Consider the following 27518-nt stretch of genomic DNA (forward strand, 5'->3'; position numbering starts at 1 on the left):
GGCAGCTCTCGGCTCGGACAGAACGGGCCATGGCAGAGGGGCTGCTCACACCTCCTGTCTGAAGGTGAGTCCTCCGAATCCCCGTCCCTGCGATGAGGTGGTGCCGACGCAGGCTGTGCCGGTCCTGGGAGGAGTATCAACCTGTCTCACCCTGACCGGCTGCGCTTCTGGCTGTGTTAGGGTCATGTAAAACCTTTATTTCATTTTTTGAGATGAAAACACCTCCGGTAGCTCCAGCTCATGCAGCAGCACAGGGACAGCACAGCCGGCCAAGGAAGTCCAGGCTGAATCCAAGGCAGCCGGCCTGAGCGGCCAAGCTGCCCCAGCCGCTCGAGGAAGGACCCTGGGGACCTGTGCAGGTGGGGTTGGTGCGAGGGCGCAGCAGCCGGGGCTGCCCGAGCACCCCGGGCCCGTCAAAGCTGCCCTTACGCCACTGCCTGCAAAAGAGATGGGCGCTGGGACGGGACGTAGCCTCATGCCAGACCCCTAGGTCCAGCTTAGCGATTTAGGAAGAGGTAGCAGCCATCCCTTTTGGGATGCACTTGCCACGCATGCGTTCTTGTTTTCTCTTCTGGAGGAGGACCGGGAGCGGTCGCAGCAGCGCCCAGGGCTGGGGGTGCAGCAGCCTGATGTGCTGGGGAACAGGGAGCTTAGCCCCGCTGCCTCCACGGTGCTCGCTGCGGTGCCTTCCTTACAAACACGGCTTAATCCAGCCCTGGAGCGCTCCGTAAAAAAAAAGAAATCAAAGCGTGAGTCATCCCACTCCAAACCTCAAACCATGTCACAGATCAACCCCGGCTCTGCTGAAGTTCTCCCTCTTCCCCCACATGCCTCAGTGGAAGGGGAAAGGGAAAGCAAACAGTTTCCCACATGCCAGCTCCTCACACAGCTAAGAAACCTGGCTCGCCTGGCTCACTCTGCCCTCTAGTAGCGGCCGGATTTACAGCTATGTGCTATTTCTGTGCGGTGCTTTGCTCTCTGCGCCGCCAGCCTCCAGCCCAGAGCTGCCCCTTGGCTGCCCCGGCTGGGCAGGGGCATGGCCAGGGGTTTGAGGAGGGGGCTAGGGGGTCACCAGCGCCTGCCCTGCTCCGCCGGCATCCCTGGCACGGACACGCAGCCAGCACGGGCAGAGCTGTATGATTTTCCCGCAGTCCCAGCCCCCGAGCGAGTCATTCATGTCCTTCCTTGGCCAACCTGGAAAATCCCTGCCGATCACCGGGGCTGGAGCGTGGACAGAGCCCGGGCAAGGGGTCTGCACGGGCTGGAGCGGCCCGAGAAGGGCAGAGCCCTGAGGTGGGGTCATTTCTGGACGCCCAGGCTTGGGTTCTGTGAGCTCCAGCTGAAGGCTTTGACCTGGTCTGAGACCAAGCAGCACCCATGGGGTATGGAAAGAGGGGGGGCTCTTTTGGAGGGAGCAGCATCAGACCTCCAGCCCCACTGCCAGAGACCCCCAAACGATGAGACGAAGCCCTCGCAAGCGTTCGCACCAAACGGCGTCTCGGCATGGTCCAGCGCCTGCTCTGGGGCGTGACCAAGGAGAGGACCGAAAATCCTCGGGCAGCAGCAGTTGGTAACGGTGGGGAGCTGGGGAGGACGAGGGTTTGCTCGCTTGGGTTCTTGGGCTCAGCTACCAGCCAGGTCCTCACCCTTGCGTGGTCCTGCCTGCGAGCCGGGCGGCTCCGCGGGGAGGCCCGAGGACATCGCAAGGCGCAGGAGAAGCAGGGGGACCGTGGCCATGCCCAAAGCGGAGAAGACGACGCACAAACTGCTCCCCTTCGTACCGGAGCATCCTTTCAGTTTTCAGATTCAGTTTTCAGATGCTTGGTACCGGAGCATCCTTTTCAGGTTGAGCATCCTCAGCCTTGCCGGCCGAAGGGTTTCCACCCGGAAGGTCGAAACCCCCAGCGTACGGCAAGAGCAGCTTGGAAAATTAGGTATTTATCACAACCCCCCCCAAAGTTATCAGGGAGGGCGCTGGGGTCCGCACGGCCGGGCGGAGCGGGGCGGAGCGGGGCGGAGGCGGCGGCGGAGGGGGCACATGCGCCGTGCGCGCACTGCGGAGCGGCGCGGAGCGGCGCGGAGCGAGAGGCGCGGAGCGGGGAGCGCGGCGGCCGCCGCAGCCCTGCACAGCCCCGCGGGGCCGCCGCGGAGAGACACCACCCCCCCCCCCCCCCCAAAACCGGCGGAGGTGAGCGGGGGGGTGCGGGGATGAGGCGGCACGGGAAGGTGGGGGGTCCCCCCCACCCATGTGTGAGCTGGGGGGCAGCGGGGAGGCGCTTTGCAGCCTTTTGGCTGGGGTCCCCCCCCGGCTTTGCATCCTTTGGGGGGGGCATCCTCGCATGGAGGGGATCCCCCACCGCTCTGCATCCTTGGGGGGGGTCGCTTTGCATCCTTGCATGGGGGGGGGGGGGGTGTCTCCACTGCTTTGCATCCTTGCGTGGGGGGGCCGGGCCGCTTTGCACCCCTGTGTTGCAGGGGTGTCCCCCATAGCTTTGCATCCCGGGGGGGGGGTGCATGTCGCTTTGCATCCTTGCGTTGGGAGGGGGTTGTCCGAGCTGCTTCGCATCCCTGGGGAGGGGGGGGTCCCTCATCCCTTTGCACCTAGTCATCACGGGGGGGGGGGGGGGTCCTCCACCGTTTTACACCTTTGCACGGAGGGGAGGGAGTCAGGCCGCTTTGCACCTTTTCATGGGGGGGGAGGGAACCCCAAACCACGTAGCCCCTTTGCATCGCGGTGCTCTGGGCCTCTTTGCATCCTTGCATGGGGGGGTGGGGGGCGTTGCTTTGCATCTTGTATGAGGGAACCGTATAGCAGCTTTACAACCTTGCAAGGGAGGAGGGGGGGGTCAGGCCTCTTTGCACCCTTGCATGGCAAGGGGGGTGCTGTCACTTTGCGTTCCTGCATGGAGAGGGGGGTACCTGGCTGCTTTGCACCCTTGCATTGGGACTGGGGGGGGGGCATCACTTTACATCCTTGCATCTTGGGGGGGGGGGGGGGGGAGGATCCACCACTGCTTTTCATTTTTACATCATTGTGGAGGATAAGCTGGGCCCGCGGCCGCCTGTGCAGGGAGAGGCACCTATAGCCAGCGTAGGGCAGGGCTCATCACCCCCCGACTGGGCGACGTGGGGGGCATGGGGGGGCTGGCGTGCTGCAGCCTGGTGTGAGGCTGGGGAAGCGGAGGGGACAGGGCCAAGCAGGGCAGAAGCCTGGTGGCACCTGCCACGCGTGGCCCCCCCACCCAAGCCAGGGCCCTCCCCGGGGTTTGGAGCCCCCCCGGCCGCCCCCCAGCCCGGGGCACCCCCGCTGGTAGGCTGCACCCCCCCAAGGGTGCAGAGCCTGGGCCTCCGTGCTCGGTGATTCAGCTACTTGCAGGGAGCTTTAATTTTATCGCTTCAAACTCGAGCTCTTGCTGCCTCGTCGTGGTGTCAGCGCGATAAAATACCTATGGATTAAGATGCTTTTTAGTGTAGTTTGTGGCCGCTTTGTCTGCGGCTGCCTGGCACGCAGCAGCCAGCTGCCGGATACAAGCCAGAGGAAGGGAGTGTAGGACCTGGATGTATGGGCAGATTGGCAATGGCAGAATAAATAATTCATCTTCAAAACTTCAGCATGCCAAGGCACACTCCTCATTTGCTGCATCTCCTTGCCTGGATTTTAGAGAGGTTGCTAGTTTCTTTTTTTTTTTTTTTTTTTTTAAAAAAAAGGTGTTTTGCTGGCATCTCTGTATCTCAGTAGCATCCCCTGTGACAGGTTGAACAGGTTGGTGATTAGGGGAGGTTGAAGACAGCATCGGTCCAGCAAAACTTCATCTGGCAGCTAGAAGGTTAACGTGCACCGTGCTTTTCTGTTGAGAACGCAGAGCAGGCTAAGGGCTCTTACACATCGTGCCTGTGATGCAACTTAGACCCCAAATGTCTGCTCCTTTCCCGAGGAGCTGAAGCCTCGAAAAACTCGAGATGAAGCATATTTTGCTTTGAGCTGTCATCTCCCTTGGCCCAGTTCTGAACCAAAGATGCTCATCCTCCATTTTATGGTGGATGACAAATCAGCTGCGGATGCCAAGATCTTGACAAGTTACGAACAACAGCCCTCAAGCCAAAAGTGTTAAAATTAAAAAAAAAAAAAAAAAAAAAAAAAAGGCAGCAAGAACGTTTTTTGCAGAGCTGCTCATCCAAAAAGCCACCCTCTGAGCTGCACCCCACGGACAAGAGCCGCAGCGTTTCGCACGTCTCTGAGCGGAGGGGATGCAACCGGCTCCCCGGCCGGAGCCGTCCCCGCTCCCCCAGATCCCACTGGGATTTTTGCGGGGCTGCAGGTACAGCACCGGCGGGCGAAGCAGCACCGTCAGCCCGGGCACACGGCGCAGCCCCGGTGGGGAACGGCGTTTGAGCTGGCTGGGAGCGCTCTGCGGCTGGAGGTGTCGGTCCCGCTGCCGTTCCCAAAGGCAGCGAGCGCCGGGTTTCCAGAAGGACCCTTGCTGTTCGCCGAGGGTTTCCTGGGTTTATCAAAGCGCCTTCTATATTGGCGAGAATAAGGCTGGTTTGTTCAGCAGCGTCCCGCTCGCACAAACCGCCAGCGAGCGAGAGAGATCCTTCTGTTAATGAGCTGAGCACAAAAGGGGGAAAAAATGTCATTGACGATTTTCCTTTGGTGATAAGAGTCATTAAAAACAACACATGATTCCTGGGCCGGCGGGGATCTTTTCCAGCCAAAACAGAGCCGGGATCTGTGCTGCTGTTCCCACAGCCTCATCCCCTGACTCCTCTGAAGACCAAGGCTGGCATCGCTGCTCCAGGTGGTCCTGGCACAGGAGCTACGCGCGGAGCGAAGGATGACAGAGGAGGATCACGCGTAGTTTCATCTGCACCTTTCTTTCACCCCTTTCTCCCTTCAGCGTTAGAGCGTCAGGGTGTTGCCTTTGCGCGGATTTAGTCTGTATCCGAAGCAGAGGTGAAGCCCAAAGGTGGTGGCGGTGCCGGCTCTGTCCGGGGGCTGGCAGCAGCCTCTGTGGAACGGGAGGGACGCGACGAAGCGGCCCTCAGCTCCGTGACCAGCACGGGGGGGCAATGAGGGCTCCCCATTTCTGACAAACCAAACCACAGAACCCAAAACCCCCATCGCCTAAACCCCAAGGCAAACCACTGCCTGAAAACCCACTTGCCGATTTACAGCGTTTGCTAGTTGCATACCTGTAAAGAAACATCATTTAGATAAAAGCATTAAGGAGCCTGTCTGTTTTAAAGCAGACGCACAGCAGGACGAGCTTTTTATACTAACCCCAGGGTAGCGAGGCAGTTGCATTTATGGCATCCTCCTAAGCAGGCTTTTTGGCGAAGGTTGGTGTTGCGGAGCCCAGCCTTCAGAGGCGTTTGTGATTTAGAGGCAATTTAGTCAAGTGCTGTTCCTAGAGCTGAAACATTTTGCAGTAGAAGGGGGGGGGGGGGGAGGGGGGGGAAGTGTGGCATTTACTAATAAAACTCTTGAGGAATATTTTTAGCTGTGATTTAACGTTATGTTGCACTTTGCTGTGAAGTGCTCATTTGCTGAAGGCTCCTGGCAGTTGTTAGCTGTGGTAGAGCTGCCTTTGGCTGAGTTAGCAGAGGAGGAGAGCTGCAGATGGACCGGAGGAGAGGTGCGGGCAGCGGTCCCAGCCGGGGCGGGCGATGTGCCTTCCCGCCGGGGCACAGGTCACCGATTCAGCCCCGACGCAGGGAGCAACGCAGCTCTGCCCCAGGGACAGCCAGACGTCCAGCTCCCTCCTCCCTTTGGCTGGAAGGCCTGACCCTTTCCCTGTAGTTGCAGCTCAGCCCCAATCCATTCTTCGCCAACAGCAAATATTCCTCCATGCCACTCGGGATCGGGGCTGAGACCTCTCAACTCATTTCACATGTGCTGCGGAAGCAGCGGGTCCGCAGCTCTGGCTTCCAGCCTCCCCCGTGCCGATAGCCTGCAGATGGGGGACCAGAAACAGCATCCCGCATCCTGGGGCTTTTCAATCCCCAAGGCGTTCTGCCACCCGATGTGCTGCCCCTTCTTGCTCGGGATGGGGCTGGGATGCTTTCCGTGGCCCCAGACCGCCAGCAGACATTTGTAAAGCCAGACTCCTTCTGGCTGCAGGTCTCAAGGAAGGGGCAGGCATTGCTTCTCCCACGCCCATCAGCCTCAGTGCGATCACGAGAATTCGGTCTCACTGAAGATCTGCCCTCTGGTTTATTTTAAGCAAGGGGAATGCTTGAGATCCAGCTGGTTTTAATATATTTAATTAACCTTTGGACAATAGCTCTGGAGTGATTATCAGCTTCACACAAAGCAATGACATTTGTTGTACCGGTAGCGTTCATAGACATTTGGGCTAGCAACAAATTAAAAAGTGGTTGCAGATGCATTTCGTAAATTAGAGCAACGCGTCCTCGCGGTGCGGATCACGCTCCATTTTGTGTGAAGTACATCAGCAGATCTGGTCCAGCTCTAGCGAGCAGGTTTCTCCGCATTGCAAAGAGTCGCCTGCACAGTTTTTGCTGTTTTTTTTTTTTTTTTTTTTCCTGAAACACCGAAGCTTCAGCCCCTGTAGGCTAGAGGCTCTGCTCTCCCTCCCGAGGCTTGTTCATGGCCTGCGTCAGCCAAACATCTGAGGTCGAGCAGCAGGAGTTTAGGGCCACCTGAGCCAGAGGTTGCCCCTCAGCCGTTAGGTAGCCGCTGGTGGCCCTGTCTGTGCTCTGCAGATTTGTCCTGTTGCTCCTTGAACCCTTCTGCACCGATTCCCAGCACACCCTGTGGCAGAGCTCCACAAATCAACAGCTCGAAAGCCTGCTGCTTTTGCAGCTACCGCTTATTTCTGTCTGCTCAGAAACATAGCACACCCCGGGGATCCTTCCCAGCCCTCTCCTGCACACAATCTGTCCTGCCAAACACCATAGGACAAGTTCCTTCAGGCACCTACAAGCCCAGCTGAGCGTTACCTCTGCCTCTTGTCCTTTTCCCGACTCCAGAGTCAGCTTTTTTTTTTTTTTCTTTTTGCTCCTTGCAATATTTCAGGACTGCCTTGTGTCTCCTTCTCCCTCCTGCCCCCGCAGCCCTTCCCCACCTCGCCCTTCCCAGGGCGCCTGCACCAAAACGCGGGTCCGTGAGCAGGCATTGCGAGATTCTTGTTCTTTTGATACTCATTTGTGAACTTTTTTGGTAACTGTTGTTCAAGGATAATAGATTTTCAATATACCGCTTTAGTTTTTTGCACTACTCCGGCTCCTGGCATCCGACCAAAGCTTTTGCTTCCTTGCAAAAGCCTCCAGTTCCTGGCAGCGTCTGGTCCTCAGGGCTCAGCAGCACCCTGGGGAGCCCAATTCGGGTAAGAGCTGTGATTGCAAGGGCAAAGCAAATGGACTGCCCCCAAAACTTGGCCCAGAACTGAGTTTAGCTGTGGGGGCTGACCCAAACTCCCAGTCTTTAGGGGTTTGGCGTGGCTGTGCTCACTGCACGCTTACCCACGTTCTCCCCAAATCCAAGCTCAGGGCTTGGCCGTCTGACACACCGTGAATTAGGTTTCCCTTGGCCGCCTTGCACAAGCTCAGCTGCTGGGTCACACGCCATCCAGCCGGCCGGGTGCCGTGCTTCAATGCCGTCACACAAGGTATTGAAGATACCTTGGTGGCCGATTAGGTTTTGCAAGCCAGCGGTGTGCGACATGGACATCCTGCCCAGCCCAGCTCTGCTTGTCTCTGCCACAGCTCCATTCCCAATCCAGGTTTCTCCAGCAGGGAGCACCCGGCCATGGAAAGCAAACCCCAAAATTGCCTTCTGGCCCACCTTGGCCCAGTGAAGGAGGGTGACAGCAGGGGGACTTCCCTCTCCTCTCTCATGCAATACAAAGCAGGGCACTGGGGCTGAGACTGCAAGTATCGGGCACTTACCAAACCAAACATCTGTCTTGAGGAATAGCCAGCACCCGAGAAACATGTTGTCGCCCAACCTGTCCCTGCTTGCAGGGCCGTCCAGACCATGCACGATCCTTCAGGCCACTTTGGACCCCACCGCAGGAAGCCAGCTTGGCTTTGCAAGTCACAGCTCAATCCCCTGCCCAGTGGGAGAGAGCAAGCGGGTTTGGGGGCACAGCGGAGGTGAGGAGACAGTTACGTACGTGCAAAGCTATTGCAAAGAATATAAGGAGCAATGGCTGGACATGAAACTCCATTTTTTTGGACACTTTTACAAAACGAGAGCTGCTTTCTGACCCCAAGGACTTAAGCTGCCAGATGTGATGGCTGCCGAGATGAAGGATGACATCTGGAAGGTTTCATCTGTGAGCCAGCATCTGCAAATCACAGTGCCCGGCTGGTCTGCAGGGACGGGGGGCTGGCAGTCGTGGTCTGGGGCAGCGCTTATTCTCCAGCCCTCCTGCGCTCTTCTCCGGCGTGGTCTGGGAAAGCGGGGCCGGCTCTTCAGCAGCACCAGCAGCTCCGGAGTTTGGGATGCTGCGGTCAATTTGCTGATTGTTCCTTGGGAGAAATCAGCTCCTTAGGGCAGAAGATAAAGCTCGTTTCTGGTCTCATCACCTCCTCTGCCTGGAGATCTCAGCTGATCTTTGCTCGGGCAGTGGTGAGCTGGACGCTCTTCCCTTCCAAGCTCCTTTGCTTGGTTTGGAAAGCAGGTGGGAGGCTGCACCTCTGCAAGCTGATGCCCAGCTTGGGTAGGATACAGCAGACGCTGGGGTGGATTTACGGCCGTGGGGAACACCGAGGCTCATCGCGAGCTGGAGAAGGCTGCGAGCCGGCCCGCGGTCCCGTGCGCTGGCTGCCGTGAGCTGCCCCCTGCTAGACAGAGCGGCAGCGGGGAGCGAGGCTGAGCAGCCCGGTGCATCTCCCAGAGCACAGGCAGCTCGGGGAGGTCAGTGCCGCTGCCCGGGCGAGATGCCGAGGAGGTTTGACGGGTCTGTTATGGAAAGTGCAACGTGCTGCCCCGGGAAGCAGCTACGCGCGGTGGAGAAGCGGGTGCTTTCCACTTACCATCAGCGAGCCTCTCCTTGGCCTGACAGCTGAGCTGTCACCGCTGCCTTTTACCTGTGCCATTTCCCGATACAGCAAGATAGAGTTATCTACTCTTTCAGCAGTCGGGAGAGAAGGGGAGTGATGGAAGAGCCCCCCCAGTGTGCCTGTACCATGGCAGAAGCTCCCAGGAAGCCCCCGGCCGGTCCCGCTCCTCCTGTTCCCACCTCCAGGGAATTCCTGCTGAGTTTGTGGCTCCCGTTTTCCTCCTCCTGCAGCCTGACACTGGCATTATCCCACTGACAGCTCCTCGCTTCCACTCGGGAGACAACAAAACCTCGTGGAATTTATTCCATGTAAGCGATACCAACGTTCCCGGACCCAGCAGAAGAGATGCTCACCCTACAAACACGCCCCGTAAACGTGCAGAGAAACGTGAAGGCTCAGGTCATCGCAAGAAGGTTTGGCTGGTTGAGGTTGTGCCTTTGAGTACCCGCACGCAGGGAGCGGCCAGCGCCTAAAGAAACCGGGACCATCGCATGAGAAATAAATAAGAGAAGCAAAACCTTGCCGAGGGTGGTTGGAAAAGCCCGTATAACCACCTAAACCTGAGCGGGGCTTTGAAGATGAAGCATCACCGGGGCTTGCACCGTTATCCCAAAGCAGCCGAAGGGTGGGATCGGCCAGCGCTGCTGGCCGTGGCTGGGGTCTCCCCGTGGCCTCAGAGCCATCAGCTGCGTCTCCCAAGGCACTCCCAGCTAGAGAGGAGAGAAAGACCCGAACCCCCACGGGCGGGCACGTTTCCTGAGCTGCAGTCGGAGAGGAGGGCAGGAGCAGGGCAGGAGGGGAAGAGCTCATCCCCGCCTCCAAGCATCCATCGCCAGCGAGGATGGACACATGCATCCCCAGGGAGGGCTTTGGGAATCCCTTTTCACCCCCTCCACGCCAGAGCAGGCATTTCGCAGCAGACCCCCGCCCAGGACTGCCTGGGCAGGACCAGACACCTTGCACCGAGCCTGGTGCAGCCTGCCAAGGTAGAAAACCCTTCCCAATGTCCAAGCCAAGCACAGACACCGAGGCCGGACATCCCGCCTGCCCTGGATCAAGTCTCACCCCCCAGCAGCACCGACGTAACCCCCGGCTGTGCTCCTGCAGCCCAAGGACAAGGTCACGGCAGCACACGTTAAGCGAGCGCTGCGAGCAAGGCGCTGCCCCGGCCTCACCGCCTCTGCCCTTGCCAGGGCACAGCGGGGCCGGTGGCCGTGGGGGGAAGGCAAGTGGGAGCCCGGGGTGGCCCCAGCACAGGAGCTCTCCATCACACCCCCCAGGGCCAGCAGACAGCAGGCAGAGCAGGCAGCAGGGTCTGCTGGCAGCCCCAGACGCACGCAGAATCAAGTGACCAGGAGGCAGGAGCCAAAGGGGACAGGGACAAAGACAAGGCTGTGACACAGGTCCAACGCCAGCCCTGAAGACCAGGCCAAACCCACCCGAGGGACCCACCTGGGGCAGGAGCTGCTTGCAGGGGTGAGGTCCAGCAGGGCACGGCCAGGAGCAGAGCTGAGGACCAGCAGCATCCTTCAGGGCAGGACTAGCACCCCCAGCTGAGCTTAAATAACCTCCTGGGCCCATGGGTGGGGGTGGGGGTCCCAGGTGAGGCTGCTCAGAGCCATCAAGAGCTAGCAGTGCCCATGGGAAGGTGGCAATTGGGCCCTGCAGCTGCCCAGATGTGGCTTTACTGGTTGCACGCAATGCCCAGCTGGGCTGTACTGGGGGTGCCACAGCGGTCGCTGCTGAGCCTGGTGCACGCTGTGCGTTGGCGATGGCCCGTGGTGCTGAGCGCTGAGGTGGGGTCCGCTATGGCCGTACGTGTGGAAGAAATCATGAATTGTGCTTGGCCTAACTCTGTCCATGTTCGGGCTCCTCTCCCTTGCACCAGGGAGTCACCTCCACGCCCGGCGGGTCCCTGCTCCTGGGAGCCCTTTCCTGAAGGTCTGAGGACCTGCCACCAAAATCAGCTCCTCGAAGGCTTGGAAATTACCCGAAATATCGGCACGAGCAGCGCTGGGCATAACCGAGCATCCCTTCGCTGGGGCTCGGGCCAAGCCGCCAGCACTCAGGATTTGTGCGCAGCCTCTTGTGGGTGTGAGCGAGACACGCCTGCAAGGACAGAAATTAAGTTGGTGTCGCACGTAGCCCATCCCCACCCAAAGCGTTTCGGTCCCCTGAGTCGGGACAGGCCTCGAGATCGCGGGTTTTAGGGCAGAAGTTGGGTTTTCAACCCCGAAGTCAGAGGTTTGGTGCCGCTGGTGCACGAGGGCTGCTGTTACCGCAGGTTGAGATGGCACTTGTCGCGGGAGGGGATGGATGGCAGGGGTTTCTGATCCCTGTGTTCCTGGTAGCAGCCATCAATTGGAGAGGTTAAAAAGCAGCTTCTCCTGTGGCTCGGCCAAAGTTGCCTGTCCTGGCTACCATAGCCTAAAAATGCGTGCCTAACTCCTCCTTGGTTTCTTCTGCTGCAAGCTCTGAGTCTTGTTAGAGCTTTCTGGGGGGAGATTAAAGGGATCTTTCTTCTCCAGGCAGGGTCTCAAACGCTGTTATCAGACCACGTACCCACCTTCTGCCCCTCTTCAAGTCTGTCCCTGCTGGGAAGTTTCAGACCTTGAATCCTTTTTTTCCTTCATCCCCCCCTGGGTCCCCACGGGGATGGAGGTGCGGGTGGCCCTGATTCCTCCTGGGCCCCCCCTGCGTGGGGACAAAAAGCCCCGGGTGCCGGTGGCCGCGTCCCAGGCGGGTGCTGAGAATGGCTCTTTGTTCCCTGTTTCTAATTGCTGGGCCCAAGCAGCTCGTTAGCCGCTCTGCCCGTTAGCCGCTCTGCCCGTGCCCTCCCGTCCCTGCAGCCGCCGCTCGGGGAGAAACCCCCTGCGGGGACGTGCCGGGGCTCAGCCTCTGTGTGCGGATTTTGGGGTGACACATAAAACCGGCTCAAAGTCAGCTTGGGGTGAAGCTGCCAGTGTTGCTCATCTCTTTACGCAGCCTGGGGGGGGGTCAGGGGGTGCCCAGAAAGGGGGGATGTCCCTGGCCAGAGCAGACGTCCGTCAGCAGGTATCCAGAGCCTCCCCTGCAAACTCCGTCACAGTTTTCTCAGCCGAAAAATAACGAGCTGGCAGAAGCCTCTTGGTTTGGGAGCCAAGGACGGTACCAGCCTCGCCACCCGTGTGCAGTGAATTTGGGAAGTGCCGGAGGACGCGCGAAGCATCGCATGACCCTGAGGAGGGTTCGGGGCTGGGGTCCTTCCCACGGTGCCCCGATTGCCCCGGGGCAGAGCGGAGCCCAACCGTTCACCGCCCATACGTACAGATCTGGGAGCACAATCAGCCCTTTGGGAAGCTCAATATTAATGATTTAGAAACAATTTTGGGACTTTTTCATGGAGGGAGCTTGCATTTGCATTTGAAAACTCCGGAGGAGCTGGCGGGGGTACGGGAGCACTGGCCGGGTGCTATCAATAGGAAACTGTTCTGTCTAACGCTGCCGGGGCCAAAAAATGTGGACTCTGCAGATTTCTGGCTCCGTTCATGGTCAGAATTGCTGGCTCCGTTGTCGGTGCCCGGCCGCTCTGCTCCCAGCTATTAATGGCTCTGCTCGGAAGCTGGTTTTCCTTCGCTGCCAAAGCAGAGCGGGGTTTTGTGAAAGATGGGGTGGATGAGGGGTGCCCAGGATGTGAAACGGGGGCATTCAGCTCACTGCGCTTGGGATCTGGGAAGGCTGTTTGTTCTCTCCGGTCCTTATCAGCCCGGGGATCCAATTTGCAGTGATTTCAATGCTAAAGCCGTCAGTTTGCCTCGGCATTGGGAGTGGAGCTGAGGCCCAATGCACTCGTGTCACGTAAGACCCCCTCGGGCAATCCCGCGGGGTCACCGCCTGCTTTGTGCCTGTCCGTGTCCCAGTCCCAAGCCGCGGCACCCCAGGAGACACCAGCGTGCTTCATAAATGCTCCTTTTTTTCTCTTTTCTCAGCCTGTTTCACCCCACTGTGCCCGTCCTTCCTCCTTCCTCGCCAGCTCACCGGAGATGAGGCCGTTGGGTGCAGCCATCTCCCTACATCTCCTTGAGCCCCCTAGAAAACGAACCGTCCCCGGTTCAGGCTGGGGACGGCGGCAGAGCGGGGACCATCAGGGACGCTGGGGAGAGCAGGGGCGAGCTGGCTGCGGCAGCTTGCCTCGGCGTAGCGCGGGCACAAATAAAACCCCGGAGAGCTTTGCACCGAGCTGGAAATAATGGCGTTACAAGCGCTTGCACGCTTCCGGCTGCTCTTTGGGTGGGGTGAGGCTTTTCGGGGCTGGCTGAAGGGCTGCGGCACGGGGGGGTTTGCTCCTGTAAGTGGGAGAGTCTCCCTTGGTGCGGCGGCTCGTCAGCGAAGCACCGGGGTGGGGACAGGGCCTGGTGTGGTCCTCGGCTCCCTCCTGGCATCCACGCACTCGCCGGCATCCGGAGGTTGGCACCCACGGAGCATCCCCTGCTTGGAAAAGCCCTGCTGTCGCCGCGCGAGCCGCACCCGCCGCGTCCCGGCGCGGGCAGGATGAGCGCCCTGGGCCGAGAGCAGAGGGAATGGGGGAAAAACAAGGCAAATGGCAAAAGCTGTGTATTTTCTTTTTTTTTTTTCTTTCTCCTTTGCCCAGGAGAGGCGTGAGGGCTCGCCGGCAGCATGCCGCTGGTGAAGAGGAATATCGAGCCCCGGCACCTGTGCCGGGGGGCTCTTCCCGAGGGGGTGACGAGTGAGCTGGAGTGCGTCACCAACAGCACGCTGGCTGCCATCATCAAGCAGCTGGGCAGCCTCAGTAAGTCACGGCACAGCGACCCCGGCGTGGGACGGGCATGGGGTGGCGGGATGCTGGTGGGATGCTGGTGGGACGCTGGTGGGACGCTGGTGGGACGCCGGGGTCACTTGCTCCGGTTCCAGTCACAGAGAAACGAGGGCTACGTGAGAGCCGGGCAGGCTGCAGCCGCTCCTGATTCAGGGGGAATTATCCAGCTAATAAAAAAAGGAGGATGCTCAGGGTCAAGCCCAAAGTGGGCACTTGGTGACATTTTTAAGACCTGTTTTCCTCCCATAGCCTGTCCGTGCAGTGGGGGACGGAAAGCCTTCGCGAGCCCCTCGCTTCTCGGCTTGGGCAGAAATAGGAAGGTCAGGCGAAGATTTGAAAAACCCAACCTATTCTTTTTAATCTTAGAGCTTTATGTGAAAGAGAGGTCTATATAAAAGGTCTAAATCCTCGGCTGTCTTCCTGCCCTGGGACTGATTTCAGCAGAAAAGGGGAGGATGAGAGCACGCACACGCCAGTGTGAAGGTTTAATAGGGGCAACCTATTTCACTGCTGAATATCGACTTAAAATAGAGAGAGAAGCACAGGCTCTTCAGGGCTCTCCCTCTTTTTCCACCCTCCAGCACTAGATTCTTCTCTAAAATACTCCCAGAAAAATAAACCCCGTATTTAGGGAGCTGCTGGCAGTGCGGTGGCTCGCACGAGCAGCACCCATGGGTGCTCAAGCCGTGGCTACCTCGTCCAGGGGAAAAGGAAATCGAATACAAATGGCCGAGTCGGGTGACGGGCCGAGCAGATATCAAAAGCGCCTTGATCTCAGGAGGCATTTGGTACGTGGTTTTGGAGGAAACCCCGAGGAGGTGGGCGCTGGGCTGGGGTGGGTGCTGTAGCCTGCAGGTGTCAGCAACGCTCTGCCAGGCACCCTGCTCGGCCCCGTGATAACAGCAGCCCTAATAAAGAGCTATCGTAGCGATGCACTGAGTGCTGCCGGAAAATAACTACTAAAGTGAAAAAATTCACGGCTTCTCCCTGCGGTAGCTCTCTCCCCGCTGCCCTGCTCTCAGTTTTCCACCTTCGGGGCTGGGTTTCTGCAGGCGATGCTGCACGGCCAGGGGTGATGGGAGTTTTTTGGCTGCGTCTGCCCTGGTAGATCCAAAGGCTTTTTAGGATGAGCACCGCCATGGTTTGGTGTCTCCCACGGGTACCGCTCTTGCTGAAAAGGATGCCCGTGTGCGGCGAAGGGCAGGTGGCTTGTGCTCCCCTCCCTCCGTGCAGTGCTTTGCCAGGTCTGGGAGAGGATGGGGCTCAGCTCCCAAAAAACCAAGGCTGGGGAGAGACCCCCACAGAGCCGGCGGGGAGGCACGCGGTCCAGGGGACGGGCTGGGAGAGGGCTGCCTGCCTGCCGCCGTTGCCCGTGACGGGCGCCTGTTGCCCTCTGCCAGGCAGGCACGCGGAGGACATCTTCGGCGAGCTGTTCAACGAAGCCAACAGTTTCTACATGCGGATGAACTCGCTGCAGGAGAGGGTGGACCTGCTGGTCATCAAGGTGACGCAGCTGGACTCCACCGTGGAGGAAGGTGAGGGGCTGGGGCTGTTTCAGGGTGACGGCCGGGCGCGAGCAGGTGGGACGTGTGCTCGGGGCCGGACCACCCGCCATGCCCGGTTTGGGGGTCCGAGGCCCCCCCCCTGCATCCCCTCTCCTTTCCGTGCCCCCAGTTTCGCTGCAGGACATCAACATGCGGAAAGCCTTCAAGAGCTCCACGGTGCAGAACCAGCAGGTTGTGTCTCGCAACTCCATCCCCAACCCGGTGATGGAGATGTACCAGCGCTGCGACAAGCCCCCGCCGCTCAACATCCTCACGCCCTACAGGTAGGACGGGTGGTGCATTGCTCCTTGGGGGGACCAAGGGGGTCCTGGGGGGCCCTTTCTAGGAGAGGCATCGGGGGGTGCACCCCGTTTGCTGCTTGGCGAGGGCTGGGAGGCTCTTCTCTCCGGTTGCTGTGCCACCATCCCCATTGCATAGGGCGCTTGGGACGAGTGACCCCACGCAGTGGTACTGCAGGCAGTGACCACTGTGTTGGACTTGTTCGTGGTGGGGTAACAGCTTATGACCGTGATCGTACCGAACCTCTCTGCTCAGGGGAAGGGGGGTCCTCTCCTGTGGCTGATAACCCCCTCTCCTCCCTCCCCAACCCTCCAGGGATGACAAAAAGGACGGCCTCAAGTTCTACACCGACCCCTCCTACTTCTTCAACTTATGGAAGGAGAAAATGTTGCAGGCGACAGAAGATAAGAGAAAGGAGAAGCGCCGGCAGAAGGTAACGGGCAGGCGCGGGACACCGGGGGGGCTGGAGCTGGGGCTGCCCGGGACCTGGGGGACGGTCGCCTTTCCGGTGCATCCCATGTGCCCCCCCCACCTTTGTGGGTGCATCTCGATGCTCCCTGGGTACCGCTCGCAGTCCGGAGGAGCCGGGCTGGAGATGGAGCCGCAGCTTGTGTGTGCCCTCAGGAGCAGCGGCTGGTGGAGGACTCCACCCGGGAGGTGAAGAAAGTGAGGAAAGCCCGCAACCGGCGCCTGGAGTGGAACATGATGGCGTATGATAAAGAGTTCCGACCCGATAACAGGTTCTCGCCATCCCCCTATCACATGGCGTCATCGGAAGGATCGCTGTCCCCAGATAATAGGCAGGTTGCACCTACTCCGTGTTTAGCTCGCTGGCTCTCCTCTGCTTTTCTTTTCTTCTCTGTCTCTGGGGGATGTGCTGCCCGCAGCAGGGTCGGGGTGATGAGCAGTAAACCCATGGGGGCTTCACGGACAGTGGTGCCCCTGCGGTCGCATCCTGGACCTCAGGAGCAGCCTTGGTCTTGGGATAAAGTCAGAGCACTTTCCATTTAGCAGCTAAGGGAAGAGACTGGCTCAGCTCTGCTGGCGTCCACCTCCCCTCCGCTACCCCTCTGCTTTCTTGCACACCTGTATTTTTGTGGCCATTTCTTGGTTTGTTGTCTCAACCCCAAAATACCCCCAAACCCACGTCCCCCCGACCCCCCTTGCCCAGCCGACACCCCCCCCCCTCCCGGGAGTGCGACCGTTGGGTTTTCCTGTGCCGTAGATCTTACGCGTCAGACGTGGCCGACCACTCGTACCCGGCGAGCCCCAACCACCCTGCGCAGCTGCTGGCCCCGGCGTCCCACCTGGCCCCGGCGGAGCACAAGGAGGGGGTGCTGGCGGCCGCACCCCCCCAGGAGCATGTCTACCGCCCGGCGCCGGCGCCGGGCAGCCGGCAGAACAGCCTCAACCGCCTCCAGCAGCCCCATGTGCCGCAGCCCCCCGAGGCTATCCTCAACGGGCCGAGACCTCACTTAGTCAAGGATTACGGGTAGGGCTTCAGCCTGCCTCTTCTCTCCCGGCGGAGGGATGCCCAGGGGGAGAGGGGCTTGGTGGGGGGCTCGCCCGAGCCAGGGGCCCATTTCTGGGCTGACGGCGGTGCTGTGGTAGCGGGGAGAGCCCCCCCTGCAGCCGCCGTGGTCCAAAACTGCTGGTGAGACCCGAGGCCGAATCAGTCGGGAGCACTTTTGGGGTAACCTCATCCCAGATAAGGGGACACGGTGGATGGAGGGGACCGTTTTCCCCTGGATGTTGGCTGCCTTCCCACCACGGCATGCCCCATAGCCCATCCCGCTGGCAGACCCCCCCCACCTCCCTGGGGACAGAGCTTACGTGGGGGCCCAGAGCAAACCAAGCCACAGATCAGCCGGTCGGTGCCTGCGATGGGTGGCGGGTGCCCGGGATGGGTGGTGGGTGCCGTCCTTCCTCATGCCGCTGACATGGCTTCGCCCTCCCGTTGCAGCCCGCAGCCGGTGCCAATGGCAGAGTACTTCGTGCCGCCCGCCCCGCCGCCCCCACCGCCCGTCATCCCCTCCGCACAGACCGCCTTCGACAGCCCCATCTCAGCTCCCCCCGCGCTGGCCCCTGGCTCGGCCGCCCCACCATCCTACGCGCCCTCGCCGCCCCCCGCACCCCCCGGCCCCTACTCCGCTTCCCCGCCGCAGGCCGGCCCCATGGGACCCCCGGTGGCACCGCCGCCGCCGCCGCCGGGGCCCCCCGCCATAGCCGCCTCGCCAGCGCACTCGGCATCGCCGCCGGCCCCCGCTGTGGAGCCCCGGAAGCCGCAGATCCCACTGATGCCCATGAGCGATGCCCGGAGCGACCTGCTGGCAGCCATCCGCAGGGGTGAGCGGCGGGTGTGGCGGGAGCGGGAAGGTGGGGGACAGGTCCCCAGCGCTGCCACCGTGGTGGCAAAATACCTCTTGGCGTAGAGTTGGGTGGCGTTGGCTTCGTTGAGTGCAAGACGAGCCCCAGGTGATGGGTGAAGATGGTGGCACCCGGGTGGGACCTGGGGAGGGAAAGAAGTGCAGTGCAGGGGGTTGGAGGGAGGTGGGGGAAACCCGTGGCCAGAGGTGGGATGGACCCCACAGGGATGACCGGCAGCTCTTGTGCGCGTAGCCTCCTTCCAGGCTGTAGCAGACGATGTGCTCCAAGGCTTCTCCCATCTCCCCTTCCTGCAAATCTTCAGGTGGAGTGGTAGATTTGACCTTCAAGAAGGTTCAACCTCTTCAGGTCGAGTGGAAGCAGAGGAGGAGCTTTATTCTATTATATAGCTTTATAATCGCATGCATCGCATTATTATCTCATATAGCTTTATAATTGTGTGCATCCTCCTGCAAGGGGGCTGCAGCCACCCCGTTTCAGCCAATACTTTTAACTGGGGTGGGGTGCTGCAGATTGAGCGCACCCATGGGTGCTGGGCAGGTTGCCCCTAAAGCCTCCCCTGCCTTCCTACCACAGGAATCCAACTCCGGAAAGTCCAGGAGCAATGGGAACAAGAGGCCAAAAAAGAGCCTGTGGGCAACGACGTGGCGACGATCCTGTCCCGCCGGATCGCGGTGGAGTACAGCGAGTCCGACGACGACTCCGAGCTGGACGATAACGAGTGGTCGGACTGAGGGGCCCCGGGGCTGGGCTGGCACGGAGCTCCCCGGCTCCGTACCAGGTGTGTATAGGCGCCTTCCCCAACGTCGATGCCAACAAGCGCGGGCAGCCCCACTCATTCAGGAGCTTTGCTTTTACACCATGTTGAAAACCCTTCGGGCAGCAGCAGCACTGGTAGGATACACCTTGAAGGCAGAAATTAGCAGCACCTTCACATTTAATGACTTCAAATAATGCTCTGAAGGCAGGTTAATAGGATTACTCCAGATTTACACCTGGAGCAAGACCAGAGACTGGCCTCGAGTGTGCTTTGCTAGAGAAGGGAAAGCCAGAGGCAGCAGTGCTTTTTCAGCTAGACGTTAAGTGTGTTAACGAGAAGCTCCTGGAGAAGAAGCCTGATTGCACAGCTGGTGTCACCGTGGGCGCGCAGGGATGACGGTGCGCTGGGTTTGGGGATGCTCTGCTGCCTGCATTTGTAGGATTGGGCAGCTCCAAAGGCCGCGTGCGGGCCGGAGCCTCCTTCCCCGTAGAGCGATGCACTCTGCTTTGCGGCAGTTGCTTAGGGATGGTCACCATCATGCTGTCGCTCCTTGGAGGAGACCAAGGCATTGGTGACCTGAGCCCGTTTCCGTCCTTAGGACCAGTTTTCTGGGAGAAAAGCCTGAAGGCAAGGGTTGTGCAGCTGGCAGGGAGACACAACGCTTGTCCGGGCTTTAAAAGGTGCTATGTGTGCTGTCCTGGGGGGGAAAGGGGCTGCCAGCAAGGGAGCAGAGGTGTCCAAGGAGCTTCCCCAAGCCCAACTCTCCTTGGCCTTAGCGCTACGCCATTTCAGTGTTATTTGAAAAAAAAAAACCCGGTAATTACACAAAACGCTGCTTTTAGGTAAACTCTCGACTTGCACTTTGCAGCCCCACAAACTGCGCCTGTACCATTGAGATCAACTCGGACCCGGGCACTAATCCCCCCGGCCCGATCCTGCCCCGTCCCTTACCCCACGGGCGGGCACTGACGGGGGAGCCCGGAGGGCTGGGCCCCCGCCACGGCGCCGAAAACACCAGTTTGCTCGTCAAAATAGCGTGTGATTCATCAAAGGCTTTTCACGCAGCTATGAAGGGAGGAGGCACGGGAAGGCAGAGCGAAGGGGTGGGGAATACTGACAATATCACGGTCAGGAGTAAGAGCCTGCAGAGAACTGGGAGAGGTTCCCCACCAGCAGAAAATTGGCCAGGACCAGCCATGGATTTGCCCGATACGGTGTCCCGAGGTCCTCTCTTGTGTTCCCGTATACCACAAGCCCCGGAATGGGGGAAAACTGAGCCCCCCCGTTGCATCTCTTCTGGGGAGAAGCTGGGCTCTGAGCCCACCTCCCCAGCTCTCCCAGTAGCCAGGTATATGATGGCTACAAAAGGAGTATTTTGACTATCTAGGAGCGACGAGACCTGTAAAGTTGGTGGGAGGATATGGCTGGGATCCGAAAGGCTCAAAGGCTGATGCTTAAACTCACCCTGAGAAATGCTAATGTTGAATGATGCCCCAAGTACCTGCTCGTTTTCCTCCTGGTGAGAAGCCCTTCATGGCGAGATGCGATGAACCCCTTGCCCAGCTGCTGAGAAGTATCCCCAGGAGCCCTCCCTTCTCTTGACGGACACAAAATGATCTCTCGCCCCTTGGATGTGACACCTCCCGCATCTCTGCACCTGGGCTGCGAGCTGTGGTGCTGAGTGGGGGGCTCGAATGGAGGAGCAGCGTGGATGTGGGGAAGGGTTTAGGGGGTGCTGCCCTGCCGTGGGCCACATCCCCGGGTTTGGCCCCCCTTTCCTTAGGGAAACTCCCCTTGACTTCAGGAGGGCTAATTGTTGAAGCCGGAACGGCAAATGAAATCCTTGGATTTAACCCCAGAATTCCCCATCTCGGCAACGCTGATGCCGTTTAAGCTGCTTGGGCACTCGTCCCGCTCCGCCTGCGGAGGGACAGCCTGTCCCAGCGCGAGGAGGACCCGGCAGTGTGGGATGAGCTGCACGGATCGATCCCAGTTCCCACGTCAGCCTCCCGGGAGGCTGGCGGGGAGGCTTCGTGCCTCCCGTTTTACCGAGCTCCTGCTGTGGGCAGGCAGGGCAGAGCAGGCAGGGCAGAGCAGGCAGGGCAGGCAAGAAGCAGCAGAGCAATAGCAGGCATGGAGCAGCTCATTTGCAAAACCCAAGGAAACAGGATTGACCAAAGGAGGCGGGGAGGCATGGTGTCCTCCAGGAAATTCCTGATGCTCGGCGTTCACCGGGAGCTTTCACCTCTGATGTTGACCCTCTGAGATGCAGAGAACCGGCTGCAAAAGGTTTCGGCCAAAGCTTGGCATCTCCGCCCAGGCAGAGAGCCCCTGCGATGCCCCCGATGGGCTTTCCTAGGCAAGGCAGCTGGGGTTTGACCTGGGGCAGGTTCAGAAGGAAATCTTGTAAAAATTCAGAGTAACATTTAAGGGTCGCCCGGTAGTATTTATTGTGGAGTGGTATTAATATAGATGCAATTGTGACACTGTTTGTATGTGAAGAGAAATTGGGTTCATGTCACGATAATTTAGAAAGAGCAACAACCCTTTGTGAGCGAGAATAGCAGGGGGCTGTCGGAGCTGCCGTTACCTGTTACGGCGGTCAAAGGGCTGCAGAGTTGGCTGCGGGGACGCAGGGGAGTCCCACCAGCACGTGAAGGCAGGGAAGGGGCTCTGGGACGTGTGGGGCTGGCTCGTCCCTCGGGTCTATGACTGCCCCAGTTCTGGGAAGCTGAGCTGATCCTGTTGGGAACTGGAGAGGAGCCAAGTGCCCTTAAAAGACTGGATCCCTTCTTTTCGCGCGCTGGTTGCATTATGTGTGTCACGTGAAACTGTGATCATTCTGGTAGGACTCCATTGGCATGTGGTGGGTCAGGATTGTCCCTGCAGCTTCCCACTTCCCTGTCACCTCGCAGCAACTTTGCTATGCTTGGGATTGGCAGCAGTCAGTCAACCCGCGCTACTATCAGGGTCAATGCCGTTGCATGGCAAAGCGCTTGACAATCACGTAATTCAAGCCTTGCCTGCCCCGTGCACAGGTCAAATCTGCAGCGCAGATGCACAGCTGGGAGCCTCAGGGGTGCAGGGAGCAAGGCTCACCCTCGTTTGCTTTTGTTTTTACATTCTTACACCATCCTCTCCTCTTCGGACGTCCCAGCACGTCCTCACTGTATTCTGCTTAAGGAAATTCCCAGCCCCTGATAGCACAAGCCCATTTCACATGCTCAACTCCAAAGCAAGTCAGCAGGACCATGACCTCCTGGCATTGCCCATTGCTTGAAGACATCATGATCCAGCTCTTCCAGGGATCTGAACTGCCTCAGCTCCGCTGAAGCTGTCTTGATACCAGGGATGGGCCTGATCCACAGGTAGCCTCTCCCCCAGCTCCCCGATGAGCCACATCGGAGCTCATTGCTCAGGTTTCTTGTGTAGCTGGTAGAGAAGTAACCTCTATAGTCAGTGTGGGCTGTAGACACCCATTTTTAGTCAGATCATGGCTCACCTTGCTCTTCCCAACTCTCTCCTGGCAGCGCCGCGAGGCAGACAAGCACATGGTGGCACTGAGAGCCCCAATCTCATGATACAGCCATTCCTGCAAGGCCAGCTCTGCTAGCAGGCCATCATCCTCAGTGCCTTTGCTTGATGGACTCAGCCACGTTTGAGGATGACCATCTTTATTTGAGGTGCATTCATCTATTTTTTGCCCAGGTGACCTATGAAATCCAACACGAGTGACACCGACTCCTTGGTTGGGCTGGGCTGGGTTAGCTCTGCTGGAATTGGTTGTGCCGTACTAATTAACACTGGCTGTCTGACCCATAGGCTGCCTACTCCATATTTGGTACATACGTGCCTATTTCCGTATACTCTTCCAAAAGTAGGCCGTGCTGCGTTACACAACCTGAAATGCTCAAATCCTCACGTGGGCTGATATAAAAGTGAATATTTAAATATTTTATCTGGCTTGGCAGCCATTAAAAATACAATCCAGGTCACAGATGATTGAATTCCTCCTCTCTCAAGTGTACCAGAAGTGGGCTGAGGAGATTCTCCTGTACATTAAGGTATCATGTTCCATGTTAAAATATAGCAGCGGCATTTCATTGCCAACAGATAATCACAGAGTGCCAAACATTTAATGAGCCCAACCGATCTCCCAAGAGTTCCTCTTCCCATTTTATCTGATTTCTCCTACTTGCCAATTTATGGGCAGAGATGAAAAATAACAAATATGACTGCCAACAGGGGAAAGTATATTCTGCGTGCATACAAACGAATTGGAGTCAGCAGAAGAGTAAATAAGCCAATTTGGTTCTGCTTAGAGATATTGATGGAAGGCTGTAGTCCTTGAGGTCCATCAGGAACGTCTTAGACACTTCTGATTTATCTGAAAAGGAACGTTATGGGGACCAACGTGCCCATGGTACACCAGTCATTGCCTGTGAAGGCTACATCAGGTGTGAAGTCTGGTCTTGCTCAAGTTTCATGAAGGTCGGTGGAAGTCTAGCAGCGTTCGTGTCCTGGCATTGCACCCTCAGCGCCTCCTGGATTTGGAGCGCCTCCTTTTGATTTTGGCTGTTGCTGCTGGTGGCTCTCAGAGGACTGGTGTCCTGAAGGACGAAGGGATTGGGTAGCTTCTAACTTTCCACCCTGGGCAGAGACCTAGGGAGAAGTGAGCATCACATCCTATGAGACCTCCTGCTTTTGCAGGAAGGTTTTATTCTGGTGACAAACGTAAGGCTGAACGCAGCTTCTCCAGAGAGCTCCCTTCACGTAAGAGCCCTCAAATTTCCTCCCAGCAATTTTTCCATCTCTATCTCCCTTTCAGCCTGAACAGGCTGAACAGAAGCTTTGCAGACTCCCCTGGGAACAGAGCCTGGGTTAACACCTCAGCTGTAAGGATAAATGGCAGTTTCGCTTGGAGGGAGGCAGGTTGTAGCGCTGGAGGTGGTATTTTGGAGGGTGCTTTCCGGAGGTGCACGGCCAGCAGGAGTACCATGCCGTTCCCTTGTGGACGGACCATGGGAAGCGCTCCCCATCATGGGATGCTGGCAAGGGGAGCAGAGCCCGTTCCTTTCACCATGATTCCTGTTTTCTTGTAGTAGTAGTTGTTATTTAGGGGCAAGGTTTTCTCAGCTGGCATGTCACTTTACAGATAAAAAAATAAAAGTAAGGGTAAGGACTCTGTCCTGAGGAGTTTACAGTTTACAGCAAAGACCATATAACCTGCACTGCACTTTAGAAGCCTCAGATGCTCACTCACCCATGAATTTACCCTCAACTGGGCAGCAGCACCTTGAGGACTGTTGTCCCTTCCTTAGGTGACCCCACGACCAGCATCACCACCGCATCCCCCCGCTGATGGCAGCGGCGGGGCTCTCCTGCCCCTCCACTATCCCCACGCAAAAGTGCCTGAGCAAAGTACGGGAGTGCCAAGACATGCTGGTTTTGGCTCTGAATGGGTCGCCGTGCCCCCGGGGTGGGCCTTGCCCAGTCCCCACACCGCTGTGCTCCTCTGGGATGGCCACGCGTGCGATAGGAGACATGCCCCCGCGCACCGTTGCAGCTACCTGCCAACGTAGAGCTGCCCATGCAATTCGTGTGATGGCCTCTAAGCTCATAGGAGGTGTCCTCCTTCAGGCACTTATACCCCAGCCTAGACTTTGAAGTATTTCAATCTTTTTGAGAGTCGAGGGGGGGTTTTTTTGTGAATCTGATCTTCCTTTAACAAACCCCAGGTTTGCTAGGATCGGTCTCTTCAAGCTCCACTTTCTCCAGGGGAGAATTGTGCCTGCATTTTGCTGGGGGAGGGAAGGAAAAAAACCCACAGTCAAGAACTTCAGTGAGGGGTTTGCTCCAAAGCCTTCAGTACCGTGCCCTCAGGCAGGGTGGGAGGAGGACACTGGGATGTTCCCAAAGGAGGACACCATCCTGGTGTTGTCACTAGGCTGAGGCAGAACCTCCAGCAAGGGATGGGCTCTTGCTGCGGGAAATCCCCAGGCAAGACCTGGATGGGACACGCTTGGCCACGGTGTCCCCTGAAGGCAATTCATTACCTTGTGACATTATCAATATTAATGTCCATCTTACGTTGGTACAAGGCCCTCAGGCCACAGACATCTCCATAGCACTACATGATGGTAGATCACTGATGCTTCGCCCTCCCATGGGCATCTCTCCTAATGGATATTAGGTGCCCCAGGTGCCACCTTCCAGAGCAGCAGCCAGAGGTCCCTCTGTAGTCTTACTAAAGGCTTAAATCTGTTGTTGGTCATTGTGTCTGGGGGCTTGTGAGCCCAAGGGTGTGTGAACTGAGTCTTTCCCTCCACACCTCTCCCACGGTGGCAAGGCCAGGGGACCGGGTTGGCCCTGGGGGCCTTTCAGCCCAATGGTAGTTCTAGCACTTAGCAGCGTAGAAAGTATTAAGAGCGCAGAGAGGAGGAAACAAAATAGAAAGAAAACAGCCTGGCGTTTTAGGTTGGTTATGCTCCCACCACTCTGTACAGGAAAAACCTCAGGTAGGTAAAAACCCTGTGCAAAGCCGCAAAGGGCAGTGGGGAGAATAAACCTGTGCTCCACGCGCGCGTCGGACTGAAGTGCAGGGCGTGGGATTGAGTTGTGGCAGAAAGGAGTCGAATCAGATCTCAGGGAAAGCTTTCTCAAGGTAAGGATGGAGAAACTCTGAAACGGGTCACAGAGGCTCTACCATGGGAGGGCTTTGAGACACCCGTAGGCAAGCACCAGAGAGGAGCACTGTCCGTGACCCTGTGTTGGGCCAGGGGACGGTGGAGGTGCCCACAGGGTGTCTCTTCCAACTTGGCGTGTTCGTAGTTCTGCCTTATCCCTTCCTTCAGGCTTGCAGCACCGCTATGTGCGGATCTGTCCCAGCAGGTTACAGCCCCAAAGCACTGCCCCTCAGCCAGGGCAGCCTGCTTGTGTTCTCCCTTAGCTTTGCTGCCCCTTTTCCAATTTTGGCGTTGACCCTCAAATACAATAAAGATAAAATGTACTGCAGAATAAACACCTGAGAGGGAAGGATGTGAACTGACTGCAGAAAACCAGGATGCCCAGCTGGTACTGCTGTATTTCAATGGTTAGAAGGCAGCAGCTCCAGCAACCTGCTCCTCCGGACCATTCGTGATCCACAGGCTGCAGTGTGTGGACCATGCTGGTGCATTAAGGTGAACAACTTACACGTGATTTCCAGAAAGAAAATCTGCTCTGTCTCCTTCTCCTGGACCTTGAGGGAAAGTCAGACCCAGCTAGCCACCAAAAATTGGAGCAGTTGTCACCGTAACCACTTTCAAAAATCAGTTCCTGAGAAACCAGTGTTTAAAAAGTGCAGGCAGCACATCAGCCCACGGCACAACAAGGAGATGGGTCTCCTGCTACTGTAGGAGGTGCTTTTGTCCCCACCCCAGCTCAAGTGTTTCAAATCCCATTGATTTTCACCTGTTACCAGTGCTTGCGTATGCCTGATGCCTCAGCCGGGAACACTTACTCCATAGAAAGTCACTCCTTGCCATGAAAAAACCAACCATAAAAATCTTGCATTAGAAACGAAGTAGACTTTCAGCCTGATGATGTTGCTGTGATGCACGTTGAGGAGCTGTTGATTTCCCGCTGGCAGCAGGCGCATCTTTGGCACAGTCCTGCCAGGTCTCCAAAAATCATACTGTTATGAGCATCGACACCCCCCCTCACCACCACCACCACCACCACCACAAGTTATTTTTATACTGAGATGTTTCAGGTCTACCTTTAGTTCTGGCCGGTTTTCCACAAATGGGGCCTCTCTTTGTGGTGCCTTTCATCTCAGATCAAAGCAGATTAGGAAAAAGAAAGAAAATCCCCACCAAAAAGAAACCTTTTTCTCCGAAATGCATTTTGGGGGCTGATGGCTCCCCATCTTAATAGACTTCACAGAAGAATCACAGAATCGTATAGGTTGGAAAAGACCTTTAAGATCATCGAGTCCAACCGTAAACCTAACACTACCGAGCCCACCACTGCACCATGTCCCTAAGCACCTCATCCAAACGTCCTTTAAATACCTCCAGGGATGGCGACTCCACCACTTCCCTGGGCAGCCTGTTCCAATGCTTGATAACCCTTTCAGTGAAGAAAAATTTCCTCATATCCAGTCTAAACCTCCCCTGGCGCAACTTGAGGCCATAAACTTGAGGACTTCCTTCGTTTTGGGGCCGCTTGACTTGTCCGGGGGCATCTGAAACAGGATATCCCCGGGGTGGGTTTGGGTTGATGCTGAAGCATTGCTGGCGCTTTCCTCCCCTCCGCTTTCGGCTGTGCTGTGTCCTGCACGGGGCTCCGGGCCGGTGTTCCCGTCGGGAGAGCAGCGCGGCAGCTCCTTACCGACCCAAGTGCCTTTTCTGGAGGTCCCCGTTGTATTGCCGAGGAGCGCAGGGCTTCACAGGCTGGGTGGGCTCGCCCAGCTGGGGAAGGGCAGAGCATTTCCAAGCATTTCTGATGCTCATGTGGGTGCAAACCTGGACCTGCCCAGACCCCGAGGTATCCCCTGGGGTTCCTCCTTCCTTGCGCACGGGCTGTTACCCCCGCGGCTGCGCAGGGGTACTTTTGGGAGCAGCTTTTATCCCGATCTTGGCCAACCCAAGCAAAACCTGCTCCGGTAACCACACGTCTCCGGGTGCACGCACGAACGTTG

The 27518-nt window shown here is 57.9% G+C and overlaps 1 protein-coding gene across 1 annotated transcript; it reads left to right on the top strand.

Moving 5' to 3' along the window:
- On the top strand, positions 1–26751 carry LOC142415222 (actin-binding protein WASF3-like). The gene is made up of 9 exons (XM_075513285.1): positions 1–64; positions 13661–13819; positions 15247–15381; positions 15521–15674; positions 16006–16123; positions 16315–16490; positions 16916–17182; positions 17654–18036; positions 18652–26751. Exons 2-9 carry the CDS (start codon positions 13687–13689, stop codon positions 18807–18809), a joined length of 1524 nt encoding a protein of 507 aa, XP_075369400.1. The 5' UTR covers positions 1–64; positions 13661–13686; the 3' UTR covers positions 18810–26751.
- The last annotated feature ends 767 nt before the right edge of the window (positions 26752–27518 follow it).

Source organism: Mycteria americana, chromosome 10 (genome assembly GCF_035582795.1).
Source record: "Mycteria americana isolate JAX WOST 10 ecotype Jacksonville Zoo and Gardens chromosome 10, USCA_MyAme_1.0, whole genome shotgun sequence".
NCBI lineage: Eukaryota > Metazoa > Chordata > Aves > Ciconiiformes > Ciconiidae > Mycteria > Mycteria americana.